This window comes from Pieris brassicae, chromosome 2 (assembly GCF_905147105.1).
Source record: "Pieris brassicae chromosome 2, ilPieBrab1.1, whole genome shotgun sequence".
NCBI classification, from domain to species: Eukaryota; Metazoa; Arthropoda; class Insecta; order Lepidoptera; family Pieridae; genus Pieris; species Pieris brassicae.
The window spans coordinates 8,709,522-8,731,366 of NC_059666.1; the positions used below are offsets into that span (position 1 = coordinate 8,709,522).

The 21,845-nt window shown below is 33.6% G+C and overlaps 1 protein-coding gene across 1 annotated transcript in view; it reads left to right on the top strand.

Annotated features, from left to right (window-relative positions):
* The window catches only part of LOC123720082, a 36,177-nt gene extending 14,470 nt beyond the window's left edge, over positions 1-21,707 (top strand). Inside the window, exons 2-9 of the mRNA XM_045676543.1 lie at positions 11,206-11,285; positions 11,547-11,952; positions 13,327-13,435; positions 14,041-14,123; positions 14,705-14,841; positions 18,348-18,528; positions 19,625-19,776; positions 21,581-21,707. Of these exons, the coding sequence (XP_045532499.1) occupies positions 11,225-11,285; positions 11,547-11,952; positions 13,327-13,435; positions 14,041-14,123; positions 14,705-14,841; positions 18,348-18,528; positions 19,625-19,776; positions 21,581-21,687 (1,236 nt within the window). The 5' untranslated portion in view covers positions 11,206-11,224 and the 3' untranslated portion in view covers positions 21,688-21,707. The remainder of the gene's footprint in view (positions 1-11,205; positions 11,286-11,546; positions 11,953-13,326; positions 13,436-14,040; positions 14,124-14,704; positions 14,842-18,347; positions 18,529-19,624; positions 19,777-21,580) is intronic.
* Positions 21,708-21,845: the final 138 nt, after the last annotated feature.

The window sequence follows — 21,845 nt, forward strand, 5'->3', positions numbered from 1 at the left end:
GCGTGACACAGTGAAACTCATTATTTCAAACTCTGAATAATAGCGAAGGTAAATGTGAAAAACTCCCGTTTTCATTGTGGTTGTTCGTACATATTGGAAAATGCAATTGTGGTTTGCTATTGTTTCTCGGCTTTAGATCGATGGTCTAGTTTTTTTCCTGTGAGTGATTGTGTTGGGGTCGAAACGATTCAAATAGTTCTTACAGCTTTCAACAGGGATTATTATTTTAAATGTGGCACTACTTATTTCTACAGCTTAGTCTTAACTATGGTCACTCACTCCACGTTTCTTCGTAAATATAAGAGTTTAAATATATGTTTATTATGGAATATGAGATACAGGTATCAGTTATTCCACGATATTAAATTTGTAACGCAAACATCCCTACTCATCGGTATAGAAGACAGAGGGTAAAAATCTCTTCGTCTCGGATTTATAGGTCGAAATTTATATTTTTACTATGTTTATACATTTAAAAACGCCATGCAAATGAAAATTAATAAGATCGTATTCGTTATATTTCCGGTTTTGTCCCTTTTTCCTGAGCATTTTTTCGTAATAGACAAGTAGGCCATCAGCCTTCTGAGCCTGATTATTAAGACAAATGCTGGTTTCATCACGATGCCATATCAACTTGAGAGTGTTTAATGCGCGTATGAAAAATTCACCAATGCAATCCAAAAATATAACAATTGTTCACACATTTTCAAACGACCTCAGGGTTGAAAGGCGCTGGCTTCCTTCACTAGTACCACACTCCTTCTGCTTCAGTTAAAAAAGATCTGAATCGATGTCAAGCCGTATAGGGCGAAAAGTTATAAACGACGCCTCTTGACGGGAACACGGCCAGCGTTAGTCACAGGTATCTAACCCGTCCGAATTTATTGTTCGCAACGTTTGGCGCGGGCTCCAAAGCTCGGACGATAATGTTTTTGTCAAAATATACCAAAATATGTCAATTAAATAAATACAATTGGGCACGTCTATTTTATATATTTTAATAAGGTATTAAACTTTTAAAATAAAATTTTAAGAAGATACTAACTTGTATATAGTTGTTTTAATTGTATAAAGACAAGTACAAAAGCAAATTGCTTAAGTTGATATTTTTGATCGAATAAACGAGTAGGTAATGTAGCAACACATATATCTAAACTATACTTGCTACAACAGTCTTCATGGGCAAGTCTGACTTGCAATAGTCTACTATTTTAAATTTGGAATTTTATGACCTTTATTTCTTAATATGTTGTTAATAAAACTTATTTTTTTTTTAAAGTAGGTGCTTTTTCTTAGGCGCGATCTTTTTTCAAATTGTTTGCAATAGTACGTCTATTTCGAAGACTAAATTGCAGTGTACAGAGTTGATTGAAATTTTAAACATAGAGGAGTGACGAGGTGTTAGCATTCGAAATGCTTATCTCCCCATGACAGGACTGGTGGATGGAGTTTGGCCATTGGTTATACATTTCAGTTCTTAATATCAGTAAATTATAGATTACAGCATGTTATAGATTACATAAAACAATAAAGAAAAGTGCACATTTTTGACAAAATAAGGGACCATTACGGGTAACCCTAACGCGGCAACTCTTTACATTTATATTTTTCTAGGTGTAGGAAATGCTGCCAGTGTTAAAGGTACATTGCGACAGGGAACAAAAATGTAAATTTGTTTTAACTTTCTTTTCAATAATTTTTAATAATTTTTATTATAACTTTGCAGGTTAAAAAAGTGTAAATACAAATTTTACGTATATGGCATGATTAAATTAATTTTTACATTTTTATTAGATGCAAAAAAAGAACACGACATTTAACAGTTAATTATTAAAATATTTACAAAATGCAACACAACTTCTAACATTATTGAAACTAAAGCAAACGTTCTGTTCAGACGTTGTCATTTCGTTCAACGAATACCAACACAACGTCAGTAAAAAGCCTGTTAATCTATGAGGTTCGTTAATTATTTCCATGCATTGTGTCACGTGTGCCCTTTTCATACGGATTATTTGGTGCCTACCAATGAAGCTAAAATCTTTTTGTTGGATGAAGGTATATATATATATATATAAGATAACATTATTATCGTGATATATTTAAATCTTTGAGCGCATTCGTGAAATATAATTTGAAATAAATAATAATAATATTTAAACGTAACAAGTTTAACTGATTATGAGTAGTGAATCAACATAGTACGATAACTTAAAAAAAATAAACCAATGGCGCTATAACCTGGCATCGCACGCTGAAGCCACTAGGCCAACACTGCTCACGATAACATTTTAGTAATGATAAAAAAGTGCAATATTATTCAAAATGTATTTTAAAAAGCCGTACACTCGAGCTAGTAAATCGCTTGCCACTTATTTGTACCTACAGTACAGTTGAGCTACAGATAAATGATCGTAATCTCTTGGCAGAGTTTCAGTCCTTTCAAATGCAGTTATAAAGCTAGGCTTTATCAGTCCATACGAGCATGTCCCTTAGAATATGGAAAGAGAGTTCTGCGACAGGGTTGCCAACAGAACTTTGCTGGTACACGTTTTTTTCTATATTTATGGCAATGTTTTTTTATGTATAATTCAGGGTACCGACTTAGCGAAGTGTAATTTTGACATACGGGAGTGATAGTTTGCGGTAAGTCTTGACTTATATCCTGGATTATATACATATATTTGTAACATTTCAAATGTTAGGTGTTGAAAAAATAAAATATCCTTTTATCATATCACGTATCAATATCTGTTTCATGGAGAGCTTTCAATCTAATATCCATGTAGGTAATCAGCCTCCTGTGCCTGACGTTCGCGTAGACTGTTTAGGCCTAAGGCAAGCCGGTTTCCTCGCGTTTTCCTTCACCGTTTTCATTCGAACGAATGTTAATTGCGCATAGACAGAAAGTCCATTGGAGCATAGCCAAGAATCAAACCTACGACCTCAGGGATTAGGTCCGAATTTATTGTTCGCAACGTTTGGCGCGGGCTCCAAAGCTCGGACGATAATGTTTTTGTCAAAATATACCAAAATATGTCAATTAAATAAATACAATTGGGCACGTCTATTTTATATATTTTAATAAGGTATTAAACTTTTAAAATAAAATTTTAAGAAGATACTAACTTGTATATAGTTGTTTTAATTGTATAAAGACAAGTACAAAAGCAAATTGCTTAAGTTGATATTTTTGATCGAATAAACGAGTAGGTAATGTAGCAACACATATATCTAAACTATACTTGCTACAACAGTCTTCATGGGCAAGTCTGACTTGCAATAGTCTACTATTTTAAATTTGGAATTTTATGACCTTTATTTCTTAATATGTTGTTAATAAAACTTATTTTTTTTTTAAAGTAGGTGCTTTTTCTTAGGCGCGATCTTTTTTCAAATTGTTTGCAATAGTACGTCTATTTCGAAGACTAAATTGCAGTGTACAGAGTTGATTGAAATTTTAAACATAGAGGAGTGACGAGGTGTTAGCATTCGAAATGCTTATCTCCCCATGACAGGACTGGTGGATGGAGTTTGGCCATTGGTTATACATTTCAGTTCTTAATATCAGTAAATTATAGATTACAGCATGTTATAGATTACATAAAACAATAAAGAAAAGTGCACATTTTTGACAAAATAAGGGACCATTACGGGTAACCCTAACGCGGCAACTCTTTACATTTATATTTTTCTAGGTGTAGGAAATGCTGCCAGTGTTAAAGGTACATTGCGACAGGGAACAAAAATGTAAATTTGTTTTAACTTTCTTTTCAATAATTTTTAATAATTTTTATTATAACTTTGCAGGTTAAAAAAGTGTAAATACAAATTTTACGTATATGGCATGATTAAATTAATTTTTACATTTTTATTAGATGCAAAAAAAGAACACGACATTTAACAGTTAATTATTAAAATATTTACAAAATGCAACACAACTTCTAACATTATTGAAACTAAAGCAAACGTTCTGTTCAGACGTTGTCATTTCGTTCAACGAATACCAACACAACGTCAGTAAAAAGCCTGTTAATCTATGAGGTTCGTTAATTATTTCCATGCATTGTGTCACGTGTGCCCTTTTCATACGGATTATTTGGTGCCTACCAATGAAGCTAAAATCTTTTTGTTGGATGAAGGTATATATATATATATATAAGATAACATTATTATCGTGATATATTTAAATCTTTGAGCGCATTCGTGAAATATAATTTGAAATAAATAATAATAATATTTAAACGTAACAAGTTTAACTGATTATGAGTAGTGAATCAACATAGTACGATAACTTAAAAAAAATAAACCAATGGCGCTATAACCTGGCATCGCACGCTGAAGCCACTAGGCCAACACTGCTCACGATAACATTTTAGTAATGATAAAAAAGTGCAATATTATTCAAAATGTATTTTAAAAAGCCGTACACTCGAGCTAGTAAATCGCTTGCCACTTATTTGTACCTACAGTACAGTTGAGCTACAGATAAATGATCGTAATCTCTTGGCAGAGTTTCAGTCCTTTCAAATGCAGTTATAAAGCTAGGCTTTATCAGTCCATACGAGCATGTCCCTTAGAATATGGAAAGAGAGTTCTGCGACAGGGTTGCCAACAGAACTTTGCTGGTACACGTTTTTTTCTATATTTATGGCAATGTTTTTTTATGTATAATTCAGGGTACCGACTTAGCGAAGTGTAATTTTGACATACGGGAGTGATAGTTTGCGGTAAGTCTTGACTTATATCCTGGATTATATACATATATTTGTAACATTTCAAATGTTAGGTGTTGAAAAAATAAAATATCCTTTTATCATATCACGTATCAATATCTGTTTCATGGAGAGCTTTCAATCTAATATCCATGTAGGTAATCAGCCTCCTGTGCCTGACGTTCGCGTAGACTGTTTAGGCCTAAGGCAAGCCGGTTTCCTCGCGTTTTCCTTCACCGTTTTCATTCGAACGAATGTTAATTGCGCATAGACAGAAAGTCCATTGGAGCATAGCCAAGAATCAAACCTACGACCTCAGGGATTAGGTCGAAGGTTTGATTCTTGGCTTGGTCGCTGAAGCCACTTGACAATCACTGCTCTAGGTGTTGTAAACATAGTTTAAAAAAATGTAAATTAATTCTGTAAAAGTGGAAATTTTGATAAGAATCTTGTTCCTCAAATAAATATTTATTCAAGATTGGCAACCCTGAAATCACATTTGCATTAAAAGCGGGGAATTATTGTGTATACTTTCATATGTCCTCGCGTATAAGTTTTCACATATTTCACCACGTACTTGTTACTTGTGTTATCGATGCAGTTTCCAAGTCCAACTTTTGAATTTAATTTTATATACTTTGGTATACTGATATACGACTCACGAATTTTAACAACATTAGTAATTTATTATTGTAAAGTCGGGGTCGCCTACCTGTTGGTATGACCAAATTAAGACAATTATGGCTCTCAACAAATGCCCTGAGATACGCTTAGGATAGAGTGATGAGAAAAAAAACTTTTATAATTATTTAATTCATATTCTCCGATAAATCAACAACCTAATAATATGGCGATTTTTTTATATATTAACTTTATTATAATATGTTAAGAGGCATCTCTGCTCTGTAGCTAAGTTCTCTCAATAATTCGTTATGCATTTTTGCGTATTTTATTGCTCAATGCGAAATGAAATATACAAATATATTAAGACCTTACGGCTATTTCGAAAATAGAACCCGATTATCCTATTTTCATAAAATAGGTATTCCTATCTGCAAAAGCTTCCGGTCATGTCGATGTCTATTTCCCACAGGCGTCATTGAAAACAGCGACATTAGATGGTAACAGTTGCTATTCTAACTTCAAAGCGTTATGCTTTTGTTTCTAATAAATTACTACAAACTAAACTACTAAAAACTGCCCATCATACACATATTATAAACCTTATATACCACTTATTTTGAAGTCTTAAAAGCATTCAAGTTTCAGTTCATTGGGTAGTTTTGAAGTAGTTCTCGTTTAACACGACTGCATAAATACCCATTTAAGAAGTTTCATTTAGCTTGCGTAAAACAAAGACAAAATATATATTTATTTCCAACAGCAATAATAATGATAAAAAATTTAAACTAATTTATAAAGTTTGGTCCCTGGGCCTTAACGCTGCCAACATTTTCGCGCTGTATTGCGATGTTACACAATACATTTATTATTTATTTTATTTATTAACACTTCGTTACATTACAATATAACAATTGAACATAATTAAACGAAAAGGAGGGCAACTTAGGAGGCCTTATCGCTTTCGGGCGATCTCTTCCAGACCACCACTGTGAGTAAAGAAAAAAAGGTATTAAATTACATAATAATTACAATATAACCATAAAACAGATGTATGTATACATGAAGTACCACATACTAAATATATACTAAACTAAAACTATGCTATACTCGTTATATACAGTGATGTAAAATATGAGTGATTAATGGTTTTGTAAAAAATCAATAGAAAAATGTTCGCCATATTTTACGATTTACATTGTTGCTTTGTTCGCGAATATGAATAATATTTTAACGCAAAATAGAGTTCGTTCAATCTGAAATCCAATTCCTATTTAATTGTTTTATAATGGAGTTATGTAGCTTTAAAATGTATGATATGGTTCAATTTATGGTTCAATATAATAGCTCTAATTAAGGACAATTATGTACTACATGCAAAAGAAAACGAAAATGTAAGTCCAAGTAAGGGTATTTATGTTATTTTATTTACGCTCTCAAACATCATTAACTTAAGAATAATCAAACACTTATGATAATATGTTATATAAATTATATACAAGTGTGAAAATTCATGAGAACTTAATTTCTTAAAGCCTGAAAAGCCCGCAATATAGCAGAAAACAACTCCCGAGGCGAATTTTGTATGGAAAAACTGGCATGGGTCCACCAAGCATCCAATACAATGTAAATACATGTGTCGGACATACGCATTTCGATTTAATTGATAATTTGTATTTATACCAATTTTGAGACTTCAGTCGGACACACAATCGATTACTCATGATGTTTACATCATCGTACGATAAAAAATCTATTGCACAAAGTTCAAACATTAATAAATGCAAAACCACTAAGCTATCATTGGCAAATACGATAGTGAAGTCTTAAGTATTCGAGAATCATATTTATGTGTATTATGAAGTGTAAGCCTATAACGTCATTCCAATACTAACTCCGATAATAGTACACAACTGTGCGTTTATGGCAATTCGACTTAAATGATGAAAAGAGCATACCAATTCTTAAAAAGCCGGCAATGCACTAGTGAGCCTGATATTGAGAGTGTTCACGGGTGGTATCGGTTAACATTTTGGGCACGGAATGTCAATGGATAACGGTGAAATGATAATTGTCAGTCATTGAAAATGGATTTGAAGGAAAACTGGTTTTGGGTCTTTCTCAAATAACCTGTATGTTTAATTATTATTCAGGCACCAATATTAGCCAATACGAATAGTTTTTTGGCGATGCTGTGTTCTGTTACTTTAAAATATAATATATGAAAAAATCTAGGACACGGCTTTAGCGCAAAAACTCTTGTAACATCACCTAACGAAGAAAATATTCGAACACGAAAATCCGACAAAAATATTTATCTCAAACAAATGTATCTTTTATTTTTTGTCCGCAAATATTCGCTAAACCCTACTAAGTAAAGAAATACGAGGGTCACACAGCGTTCGATCTCAGACTTTTTCTCCATACACATGTTGCTAATCGACATAAACGCCGTAATGCTAAACATGAATTAAACTGTGGTTTTTAAAAAAAACTACCATTTATTTGTCAATTTTATGCATCTTTGATCTCTATATTGATTTTATTAAGAGAGAAAAAAAAGAAGTAAATATATTACATTATCCGATTTTTGTTCCAACAAGTCAACGAATCCAGGGACATAATAAAAGGGACCGAACACGTTTTAAAAATAGTTATCAACTTGACGAAAATGTTATACTACTACATATAGACAGATGCCAGTTTGTCTTAGAAATTAACATAAATCAATTAAATCAATGGTACTACAACTTTTTTCGGCCTGGGCATCTGTTTCATGATCATTTGTTAATCTAATAGGCAAGTAGGTGATCAGCCTTCTTTGCCTCACACACGTCGGATTTTTGGGTCTAAGGCAAGCCGGTTTTCTTAAGATGTATTCCTTCACCGTTCGAGCAAATGCTAGATGCGTACATAGACAGAAATTCCATTATTGCTCAACCCTACGACTTCAGGGACGAGAGTCGCACGCTGAAGCCACTAGGCCAACACTGCTCTTAATGTAAAACTTACCTTAACCAAATTTTGAATAATTTATTCTAGTCACTTACGTTTATTAACTTAATATTTAACAAAGCAATCATTACGATAGTAGAGTCACCCTTCGAGCCAATGTTAAATTCGCACATAGAAAGAAAGTACATATAGATAAAGTATATGTGAGTGAAGTAGCAGGTTAGAGTATATGAGAGTGAAGTAGCAGAATATAAAACATATCTGCGTCACCTTTCAATCACTGTAAAAACCCAAGTGTGGGAAATTGCCATTTGTTTTTGAGTCTTCCAATTATTAACTTCGTTATTGAGAGATGCAGAGTACGTACTAAAACTATATTTCCTAAAGGTCTGCAAAAAGCGAACATATATCAAACGAAAAATGGCCTGAAATTGAATGGCTATTAAGGTCAAAGCGACCAGCCGTCGCAGAGGGTTAAATTCGGATTTTTGTTCTTATTTAACATTTCATCCATGACTCTTAACCCATTCTTTGTTAAAAGCATCTATATATCCTTTCTTGATCCTTGGCATGAATCACCTGCTTTCACGTTTTGTATCAAAAGATTTATATGCCATAAATTGTTGAAAGTTGTAATTATTAGAAGACACATATAAAAGTTCTTTAGATCTTAGAGGCTTAGATTAAATGTTTCAAAGCAATTTGTATTATATCTTCTTTTATTATTAATTTATTTATTGTATAAATGATCTTAACATAAAGGAAGTTGGTGTGGTGGAAACACATACTGTACACAGTTTTTCTGTCCACCAGGACGATGAAAGAATTAATTCTTTATTATTTTGACAATTTAGTTCAGACTTGTGTAAATAACAATGCGCTCATTTACAATACAATACGTAAAGTTTTAATGTAATGCATGCCATGAATTCACATCGCATGTCTCCATACCAACAATTTAGAAAATGAATGTTTTGATTTAAAAATTTGGCGACGCGGCGAGGACTTGCTGTTACATAAAACTACCTCTTACTATCAATTTTGTGGTATTTTCTTAATAAATTAGTAATTAGGAATAATAAGAGGGATATAACAAAATACATTAAACACTATTAGTATCACTATTAGTGGCTGACCAAATAAGACCGTTAATCTTTACTAAAAGTATACATCTTGAGAATAAAATTTAGCCACTAAGGTGTAAAAATTCGGGATATTTATTTGCAATCGTAATCGTAAATAGCAAAGACGGATAAAGCCATTAAGTTGTATAAAAAATACTTTAGAAAGTTTCGTTATTCTGTCCGAATTTATTAAATTAATTGATGTAAACATTTTACTAGTATTTGGTGATCTATTGCTAATAGGTAACAAATACACGGAACCTGAAGCCATGTGTATATGAATCTATTATATATATATATATATATATATATATATATATATATATATGAGTAATTAAATATGGCCATATACTAAAGGAATACATTGTGAGTAAACCTGTACATCGCATACCCAAAAAATAATCACCTAGTTGCATATAAAGATGATAAAACGGACAACGTGAGGTCACCAACGCTTGCAACGCCACTGGTTTTATATTACCTAAGAGTGGCGATATATGGTAATATCCCAAAACGTCGTTATACCGGAGTTAATGGTCAAACTGCCATCGACATTTTAATGAATAATGGGTACTTTAGACATTCTAGATGAAATAATTCATATGCGATATTTTTCTGTAGGTTAGTTGGTAGTCATAGCGTGTAATACGGACGGCTCGGGTTCTGTCTTTCACAGAAAATACAGAAGGCCAATAGATGGAGATCCTACTCTTGTCTCTATTAAAAATGATACAGAAATGTTCTTACCTTAAGCGTCATAGAAAGTAAAAGTTTAGCAAATTAAATTGTTTATGGAATGTTTAACCAAGTTTTAACAAAGACATTCGATATGCTTTATTTAAAAAAAAATGATTTTTATGTTTGCAATTAAACACGGGATAAAAAATACTTTATGATTAATAATGTATAAAATTTAAAGCATGAATTTAATCGTAAATCCCGTAGCAAATTGGCGCAAATATTTCAATGAAAAAAGATCCCAATCAATTTTCAACATTGAAAACAATTATCGACTCATTATACAGTAATGAAATAACCGAGCATTACCATAATTCTCATAAAGATGTCAGAATTTACCCTTTTCATATAATTTTTAATTAATATTCGCAAATTAAATCAAGGTATTGTTGGGTATTGACTTTTGAGGATTGAATTAATTTCCGTTTGACTTACACTCCCATCTGTCAATTTCCATAATTAAAATGCTGTGTCTCATTTCAAGTCGATTTTAATTTTTGCTGGTTATATTTATATATTAGAGATATAAGACGTTTGAATCGAATTGAAATATCCACAACATTCGGTTAATGGCGTTTTTGGACCTTTTAAGTTAATTGATCACTTGTGCTATATAACGTTGTAATTCCAGACCTCATTGAAGAGCACGGTTCTTCTATCGTGGCTTCCATTAGTAAAATAATTTTAGTCTATTTTAATATAAAGTAATTTTTGCGATGAAAGTTATCTCTAGATTTTCAGAGCGAATAAGAAAATTATGAACATCATACAGCATTAGTGACGTATTGTGATCAAATATATCTGGAATTTACTTTCGTTTATAGACTAATATACAGTATTAACAATATTTTAACCTAGTTCGTAATGCTGCATAATTTCGTCGCTGTATTGCCATACCGTTAAGCGAGGAAAACACCAGATCTGGGGTCATCTACCAGGTGCCAACTTAAATCTGTAATTTGTGCGTGTGCAAATGGACTTGTTGCATTGGATCATAAGTGAAAATATATAGAATATATTCCATATATGTTTTATAGTAAAATTGTTCACAGATGTGATGAGGATGTAGCGATGTGTGCGCCAGCCACTGCGGCACTCCTCTTAGCCGCGCTTTCTGCTCTACCTTGCCGTGGTAAGTGTATTCTTAGTTCTTTATCGCTGCATATAAGATCTTTTGAGGTTTTCTTCCTTGAGATGTTTTTAAAAAGTAATTCTGCTATTTGATGTCGTGTCAATTGTTGGTTATTTCATATCAACACATTGTCATGACGTTTACACTAACGTCGGCAGCTTTGAATTGTCAGGGAAACAATATTTATTCTGATGTAGAGGAAAGGTAATGATATTTTGAGATTTTAAAATAATTAAGTTGACTTTTATGAAAATATTTCAGGTACCGACGCTGACTTATCAACGATACCATCTAAAATACACGAAACATTACCAACGGTCAATAAATTCTACCAAATGCTCCACGGCACATTGGAACCAAAATCTAACTCCAGTAACTCTATGCATAACTTTCTAGCTAATTTATTTCCTATTAAATTCCAAGAATGCTGTACTTCAGAAGTTTTTAATGAAACAAAAAGTTTTATTGGTGCTATAGATAAGGGTAGAAAACATAGAAAGAGAAAGGTAGATAATGAGAATGCAACGTTTGAAGTGACAACTATAGTTTTGCCACTCCCTGCTGCGCTGGAAAGGAGACGAAAGCCAGGGGAAACTGGCTCCAGCGCCCCATTGCTCAATTATATCTTTGATACGTATACAAATACGCATCAGCATAGGAATGATAGGTAAGTAAATATTTAATATAACGCCACAAAACAATTACATAAATTGTTTTCATATTTTCGTGCACACAATTGGTGCCATATACTATGTTAGTCTCAATAAGTGTAATAAACTCAATAAATATAAATAAATAGTTTAACGAACTAGTTATTCATCGGACGTCAAGGCAGAATATGAAAAATCACCTGTATCACCTCGAAGTCCGTCGTTCGGCGAACGCCACATAGTGAAGAAAAGAGCGTGTCGATCTTAAAAGGCATCTCACTTGCGAGCCTTCTGGCAATGGGCTGCGGTATCACTTAGTATCAGTCGAGGATCCTACCTCCTGCCTCCTGTTTTCTATAAAAAAAACTAAGCAAACATAAGACTTCTATTAATCGAGAAATGTGTACTAAGAAATCAAATCTGTTGGCTGTTCAACAGCCTAACCTCAGATATAAGTCGGCACAATCAAAGCACCACAGCTCATTTACACAGCTACTAAAATATTAAACATTAATGTATTAGACGACTCAATAATTAAAAAAAATAATCTAATTTTAATTACATACATATTTCTAAATATAAATGGCGTAAAACGTTCTAACTTAACGACCTAATTATTTCTCTGTTAAAAGTATGTCGGAACATAAAATAAATTAAACTAGAAGTAGTTGGTAGTTACAAGTATTCCCTGTAATCTAATGACGTTAATTGTTTCGGTAAACCAGTATTTACTTTAACTTGTAATTGTCTGGCCTTACCTTCAAATTGAATAATTGTAGCTTAGTTACCGAATTTTCGTTTGATTAATAGAATGAACGTACTTAAGTAAACAGGTTCAAAACAAATTGTATATGTTCGTGTGCTTACTAAAAAGCAGATAAAAAGTTGTTTAATGTAGTTGTGTGTGACTCTCATCCCTGAGGTCGTAGGTTCGATCCCCAGGTTTCTATGTGCGCGTACACTACATAGTTACAACACACGGTACCTAGCTCGTACGGTGTAGAAAAACATTGTGAAGAAACAAAAACTCGACGGCGTGTGTCAGGCACAGAAGGCTACTGTACTATAAGAGAAAACAAATCACGAAATAGATATCTGGGGCTCAGACCTAAAAGGTTGTAGCGTAACTGTTTTTATTATTTTTTGTTTAATGAAGATATATTAAAATCATGTAACTATTTATTAAGTATAGTTGTTAATTCAATGCGTCTAATTTTTACTATATACGTTGTTTTATATCAGTTTTCAATTATTTACGATAAGTAGGTGGTTTTCGACTTAGTCAACCACTATATATAAAAATATTAAATGTATTTACCGATTTATAAGAAAATCCAAGCCATATTCACCCGTTTACATAGTGCTTAATAAAAGAGGTCATTTTAATTCAGGACTGGCCACGGCAATAGTATTTACGTAGCAGCCGCCCCTGAAATCGAAGCCCTTGTGGGTTCAACCGCATACATGGACTGCAAAGTGGACGCCTTACATGATAAACTGGTAATAAGTATGTCTATACTTTTAATTTGTACCTGATTTATCGTATGATTTTACCTTTATACAAAATTACCTTGCAATGTATAGCCGGTAATAATAAAAGGTTGGTGGAAAATGTAATGTTACATTTTAAGTTTACAGTCCCGCATGCCAAGTGACTCGTATGAAGTTGAAGTGTCATTACTTCGCTAGGTTTGACACAATTTGGCGCTAGCTATTTTTAACCTCAAAATTCCCAAAGGTGTAGGTTTGAAATTCGACGTGTATGTTATATTGTCCACATGAATTTCAGCAGTTCGTAGATCCGATGTGTTTTTTTATGAATGTACTTGTTGCTTGGCATAGAAATCCATAATTTATCCTCGTAAGATCTACTTCATTACAATGATTATAAATTAATAATTAAATAATCCTTTAAACTCAAATAAAATATGAATTTTGATCATAATTTTAATGTATGTTTTAAAGAAAACCGAATATAATTCTACTTTTGTACGTATACATATTATCTATATCCAACTATAATAGGTGATTTATAATTAATAAGATGTTAAATTAGTTTTATTGCCCGCTACAACTAAAGATAACTTGATAATTTGATTCATAAGGTTTCGTGGGTTCGTCGGAAAAGCGATGAGGCGCCCATGGAGCTTCTTACAACTGGAACACAACTTTATACAGCGGATAGCAGGTCAGTTAACTTTTCAACTATTTTTATTATTATTTAAAAGTCGTTTCATGGTTACAAAGTCTTTCAATATAACTGTTTAGTTTCGGTTTAAGACTTTTGTGTAGTTTCTTAGTTTCATGAGTTCGTCGAAAAAACAGTTTATTTGTTTAAAATAGAATTTGAAAAGATCTTTAGTCCATAATTAAGGGCAGTGTTGGCCTAGTGGGTTCAGCGTGCGACTTTCATCCCTGAGGTCGTAGATCAATCCCCGGCTATGTACCAATGGTATAATACTATCTTTCTTTCTATGTGTGAATTTAACATTAAAGTGAAGGAAAACATCGTGAGGAAACCAGTTTCAGGAGTCCGATCACCTACTTGCCTATTAGGTTGACAAATAATCATGAAACAGATATATAAATCTGAGACCCAAACCTAAAAAGGTTGTAGCACCACTGATTAATTGTTCTGTATAATCCCATTCATATAAGGTAAACAGATAATTAATTATTTAATAAGTAGACTGCATATCGCAATAACCGCATTTTTGTATTTTTTTGATGAAATTTTTCACTTAAGCATATAACATCATTCTGTATTAGGTATTCCGCACGCTTCATACCTCCTGACATCTGGCGACTCGAAGTGAAATCAGTTCGGCCGACAGACGCGGCGTTTTACGATTGTCAATTGTCTGCCCATCCGCCCCGCACTGCTAGAGTCACATTGAGAGTTCCTGGTAATTCTTTGACACGAATACAATACTTAAATCAAAATTATAGAATTAATCTAGAAGGCATTTATGCTTTAGAGCAGCCACAGTGAGCGAGAGGCTCTCTCACGCTCACGATTATCGTATATAGTTTCGTGATAATTGTAGTAGATACATTTTTGGATGACATTAATGAGTAAAATATGACGAACAACACGAGCTGTAATACAAGTTCGTCGCTGTAATTCGTTAACTTCTTCGGTGTGAGAACGTTGAAGTATTTACTATAAATGGACAGTTATAAAGTGTAAGTTAAAAAAAATCTAGTGCATTTGTCGCGCTCCTGACTAGACTGCTGCCATTTTATATGTGTAATATTTAAGTGTTTGTTAAAAAAATGTTCAGCCAAGTAAATGGTAAGCCAATAAACTTAAAATTGGAAATAAGTTTTAACTTTTCATACCTGGTGAATTTCTAACATAGAAACTGTGAAAGCGAAAACACTTTAAAACTAAAACACTGGTCTTAAAATGTAGACGTCAGTGTTTTCCGAAGCGCGACATTTAAATTTTTTCTTCTACCATACAAAGTTTACTCAATAGAGAGCAGTTGAATAAAGTACTTTTCTCGTAATTTACAGTCGTGTAATTAGTTTCTTTCATCTTTGTTTACTTTACAGGCTAAGATATTTATTTCTCATTAATTACAACATTCACTTATATAAGAAACAATAATTATTTATTTTCTCCCATAAAACATTTACAACAATAAATGAGATTACAGTTTAGAAGGTATTGGGAGACTGGTTTCCAAACTAGGTATAAACCTGTGATATGGATAATATACTGATATATAGGCGGGCTCGGAAGACCGACTGATTTAATAATATTTCTTATTGTAGGTAGGTGATAGATGCCACACAACAGCTAGACTACTAAACTAGGATACAAGAGAAAACACAATTATTAAAAAAATTACATAAACAAGAATTATTGTAAATAATTAGCTAGGAATGGTTTTATTACATATGAGTTACGATAAATAATTTTCTTTAACATTATGTTAATATCCCTCAAAAAATAAATAAGAATTAATAAAAATAAAATTAAAATAAATTATAAGATTACTTCCTGTGGCAGTGTATCTTTAAATCTGGCAGCCATTTTCTCGCTGTATTACAATACTTATTCGTTGAGCGAGGAAAGCACCAGGTCTGGGGTCACCGCTACTATCTACCAGGCGTAAACTTAAATCTTTAATTAGCACTTGAGGACTTGAAGCTCACGGGCCAAAAGACTACTCCAAAGGGCACAAAATCGAAGTTGGAGGAAAGACACTTTCCGCCCCAGCTTCTGTGCTTGTCTGAAGGAGGTGAGTCGAGGCTAACTTGTTCACACAAGTAGCATCCTATACCTAAGTCCGGCCCATCTTCCAAGGGATCAAACTAGGGCTTTCCATAAACTAGTACTTAATAAACTAAATAATAAAAAAACATTACATCATGACAAAATCCTTATCAAATTACATATATCACATAAAAATAGATTTTCAAGAGGAGGCTAATGATGGGCTAGGGTCTAAGTTGGTGTAGGTCAGATATAGCGATAATATATTACGGTTTTACATTGTGTATTACAATAGTACAAAAAATTCAACAGCAAGAAATAGAGAACTTATAGATAAAAATACAGCAATTACGATTTTATCACCTAAAATGGTCCCATACAAAACAAAATCCCATGCAATACTTGATTTGCCATACATACATACATAATAGATATAGTTAGTTTGTGAAAACTAGTGTGGAACAAGTGCTTGTAAATATAGAAACGGTGTACATATATAAAGTTATTTATCAGCTAAATATATTAATCTAAATCAACCAATTAATCGTAAAAAAACTTGAGTTTAAAGATAATTCTAACTACGAATAGTTATTTTAATTATGTTAAAGCTTTAAATAAACTTAAATTAAAAATAAGCATCAAATTTAAGTTATTTCATCATGACATTTTACATCAAAATATCTTTATGTATAAATTTTTATCAATAGCTTTCAAAGTAAAATATTTATTGCTTTCGCCTCTGTGATAAATTCATAGCAGTAAGTCGTTTTTATTATATGTTCTCAAGAACTATTTTTTTTTATTTTTTATTATTGAGGATCCCTACGTACTAACCTATCGGGCACGCAGTCAGTCAGATATGTGACCGAGCTGGTATGACATTATTAACTAATAGGGTTGGCATCCCACGCCGGTCCCGGGCGACAACTACTCCGGAAATATCGTCATGATTTTTATGGTCGAGTCGGAGCCCGCTGACCGGCGCCATTAATGTCAGTGACATATTTGACAATCTTGCCGCAGAATTTTTCCAGCTGCGATCTGCCTAAGCAACATGTCGGATATCCCATCCCGGGAATCCTCATGCCAGTCTCGAGCTCCAGATCGTACACACACGGGGCTCGTCTTCAGTTTGAGTCTGTGTAGTAAATAGTGTCCAAAAGCCCCGTGGCCAGTCAGGATCTGCGCCATGTGAGGTGCGAAACGCTTTGTCTTGATTTGTTTGTATGCTGTTTTTGAATCTTTAAAAAACATTTTTGTGGCTGTTTCGCCCCCCCCCCCCCCCATAGCGCTCGTTCCAGGTGTCTAAAGTCTGGAGTCTTGTCAGTCGTCGCAAGTAGGAAAGCGGATACGCATCGTATCCTATTCGCAGCCCCGTCTCCCCGACGGCTTGCCCAGGGAGAGCATCTGCCCTCTCGTTTCTCGGAGTGCCAACGTGCGTCTTCACCCAAAAGAGTTCAATTTTAATGCCATTCAACTTTTCCAGGTTGAGCTGACCACAGCCGCATTCCGCCTCCCCTTTGTCAAACATGTCCCTGCGTCCCTCAGTGCGGCTAGCTCTACCTGGTACACTGTACAGTACGGAGCCAGCCTCACCGTTTTATTTCTAGTCTCGGTCCCGTTTTGCCACTCAGTCCATGCCGCTCCCACTCCCGCGGATGTTTTGCACCCGTCTGTATATAATTTTGTCATAGTAATGTTATCGATTTCTGACGGCTCGTCCAGTCTTTTGTAAGTTATTTTAAGTCTTTTGGCTGGGTGTGGGAGCTCAGTGTATGGCAGTCGCGTCTCTATTGTCTTGTCACATGTTACATGCGGTGACACCCCCTTCCGCGCAAGGTATGCGGCCGCAGCCTCCTTAAGGTGAAGGTCCAGGGGTAGTATCCCTGCAAGCAAGGCTGCTAAGATGAGTGCTGTAGTCTTGTATGTCTTTGCAATTTTTTGTGCGAATGCCTTTCTCATAAACACTTTTTCTACTGCTTGCGCCCACACAGCCGTGGCGTACAGGACTATAGATTCAATCACTCCAATATACGGCTGCACAAGAACTATGTTACGAATTACTGTAACTGACAACTAAAACAAAAAAAACGATTAAGAATAAAAAAAATCTGAACTATTATTTTTGTCCAGACATTACTACAAAAAATACATTTACAAGTGTATAAGTGTAGATTACATTTACAGAAGTATCGGTGCGTATAGTAGATGGCGCTGGTGCGGTAGTATCAGAACAGGTGTGTGAAGTTGGCAGCACTGTGGCTCTCCGGTGTGAAGTTCGAGGCCTTAAGATGGAGGGAGGACCTTCACTTCTTTGGCATCGGAGGGAGTTCCTATTAAACGACGATACCACTAGAGGTGGTATTAGGTGTGTATGTTTCATGGTTTATTTATAACTAACTACATACAACTATGTTAATTAACAATGCGATGCCCGTTGATCATAATAGGATCCTAGGTTCTAACCCCGGCTGTGATTTTCTTTCTAAGTTCGCCTTTAACATTTGCTCGAACGGTGAAGGAAAACATTGTAAGGAAACCGGCTAGCCTTAGATCCTAAAAGTCGATGCCGTCTGTCAGGCACAGGATCATGTACTTGCCTATAAGATCGACCATGAAACACATACAGAAATCTGAGGTCAGACCTAAAAAGGTTGTAGCACCTCTGATTTATTTTATCAATAATAATTTTTTACAACATGATTTAACAAAATGGGCAAGCTTTGTAGAACCAAAAGTTGTATTTTAAACCCAATAGTTTTTACCAACTCAACTGAATGAACGCACTAGTCTAATGAGGCTATACTCTGAATGTAAGGTTGTAATATTTCCTCTGTATTAATATAAATTTATTTCTTTTTGACTAACACGAAAACTTTATTTTGTGTAGGAACTTAAGACTAAGCTTGTTTATGACAAAAATATAATCACTGTAATTGCAACTAAAGAACTATTTCGTCAGTTTCTGTCAAATCGTATTTATGCGATGATAAAAAAATCTTTAAAAATTCATAACTGAAAAATCAGAGTCCAAGATTTCTACCTTATCTACCTTTTTGATTTTTAAATTTTGATAAGGTTTCTAAACATCAGCCATAATGGCAGACACGATCAAATGATTTAGTAGTCAAAATAGAACAATTATATTATTTTACGTATACGTAGAAAATCGTAACCACGATACTATTGGTAGATGTATCTCATCTATCTTATCGTATCTGTAATATTTAGTAATTCGGCTGAATATTCAACACTGTATTATCATTTCTCGTTCACAGTTCGTTACCTCATTCGAGATCAGGTAGAGAGATAACTTTGATATAAAAAAATAACTTATAACAAAGTTATTTCTTTTAAAAATAAATACAGTAAAATTTTATATGACCATTGTTTAGAGTACTTTCCTTCTTAGTAGTAATAAACATACTATCCGATGCGTCCGTTACGTTTTTTATATATTCCAGTGTACGCACGGAATTCGGGGCTAACGGTGCAAACTCAGTACTCCGCGTGGCGAGAGTTCGTGGCGATGATGCTGGAAGATACAGTTGTAGTGTCGCTCGCGCACCACCCCCAGCCCCAGATGCGGCACATGTCATGTTACATGTTATAAAGGGTACGTTCTTGATTTAGGATTTAAATTATAGTGCAGGTCTGGAGATCTGGAGGCTTCGGAGCTACAAAGGAGTGGAGGCCCTTTGGCTCTAAATTATTTTCTAAATAACATGAACAATTTTTATATTCGAGTTTTTCATTCAATTATTTATTGTGAAACCAGGTCGATTCTTTTAGTATTAAACTAACAAAATACAAATAAAAATATATGAGAAGAAAAGTTGTTCACTAGCCGGAATTAAAATCAATTTTTTTCCGAAGTCTCTATTGTGGGAGTCCCTCTTTTGTGGAGACAAGAGAAGGCCGGGGCTGAAGGCCTAGTTGCCCTCATCTAAATACGGCCCTCTCTATAATAATTCAGTCAAAATCTAAAACTAGATACAATGTAACAACAAGTACAATATAAGATTAAACTTTTAAATATTATCCAAAAAACGAGTCGTTAATACCAGGAGTCTGTCTTTGCAGCACATTTGATGGTTATTTGTGGTAAAAAAACATTAAGAGATATTGAATTCAAACCAAAGAGAGGATGTTAATTAGAGAACGTACACACGCTTTGCAAGTGTATTAAGTACCTATACATGTTCTCTGATTTCACGAATCAAATCCATGTTTGCAGGCAAAACAAATCGATAGTACTTGAGCACGCAATTATTTCATGAAACTCGGTAATTTACGTTACGAGTTTTCGCTTTGAACGCTCTAGTTTTCCACTTAAGTTTTCAAGTGTGACAATATGTTTACGAGTGGAGAATTTTAGTGCTGTGTATCAATTACTAATTATAGATTTTACTGCTGAGTTTTCATATTAACTAACTTACGTTTTGAAGTTACAAATACTTTATTTGAGCCTTTAAAGAACTTTTGAGATATATTAAGTAGGTTAAAACCCTATACGTGAGACATACACATTTCTACGTCTTCTTCAATGATTACTGAATGATTACTTTTCTTATAATATTCTTATAATATAATATCTTGTGTAGGTCGACTTACGATTGATTCTGGGCTAAAATTGTTGTTTAAGCTCTTAATCTATTTTTATATTTTTATTACTGGTTAATGTTATTAAAAAACAAGGTCAAATTATATCGACACTTGTCTAAATAAGACTCTTCACCCAGATAGTTTATTAAATATAAACTGGTATTTATATATCTACCTAATTATTTTTAATTGGTCCTGAGCAGTAAAAATCCTAAATTAATTAGTTAATTGATAATTCCTTCGCATGTTTAAAATAGCGAGTTACGACATACTTTCTGAAAAACTAGAAATACTATATATATGTTTTGATAAATAGATGACAGTTTTAAATTCACGTTATTGGTATTATTATGTATTTTAATATAAAAAAACATATATTGGGAAAGGTACAATATTAAATATTATCTAAAGCGATGTTCTTTTTTATTCAATGGGTGGATCAGGAATTTCGGCTATTACCGGGAATTCCCCCGTAATAGACGGACACGCGAAAAAATACAGCAACCGTAAACAAGGGACGGGGAATTTCCCGATCTATTCGAAAAACGCGCATCGCACATGGTTTGATTGATCTTGGTTATGTTTGGATTTCTTTTAATTTCATATATTTTTTTTTAATTCGGCTATTGCTACCAGATTGTTATCAGTTCTATTGTTTACTTGAGGCCCTTTGTATCCGCCGCCCCGGTATATACACACTTTTAATATTCTCTAGACCTTTGAACATAAACAATTAATAAAATGTTTATGGAAAAAGTCCATGTATAGAATTTTATGAGCTTACGCAAAAGTCTTAAACATACTTTAATTTTTAGGTGAGAGTCTTGCAGAACTTCATCAAGGTGTCAATCCAACCAATTCAAACTCCATCATGGTGGTTACTTTGGCGCTGTGCGTCATTTTACAAGCTATCTACGTTTAAAAATAAAATATTCTTAAGTACTCTGACTTTTATTTATTGTCATTTAAACTTATAGCAGATTTTATAATTCACATCCATTCGTTAACAACTTTTTTTCTAATCCCAAATGGTGTTACTTTAATTGTAAAACGTATTTGAATATTTCGTCACTAGTTTCT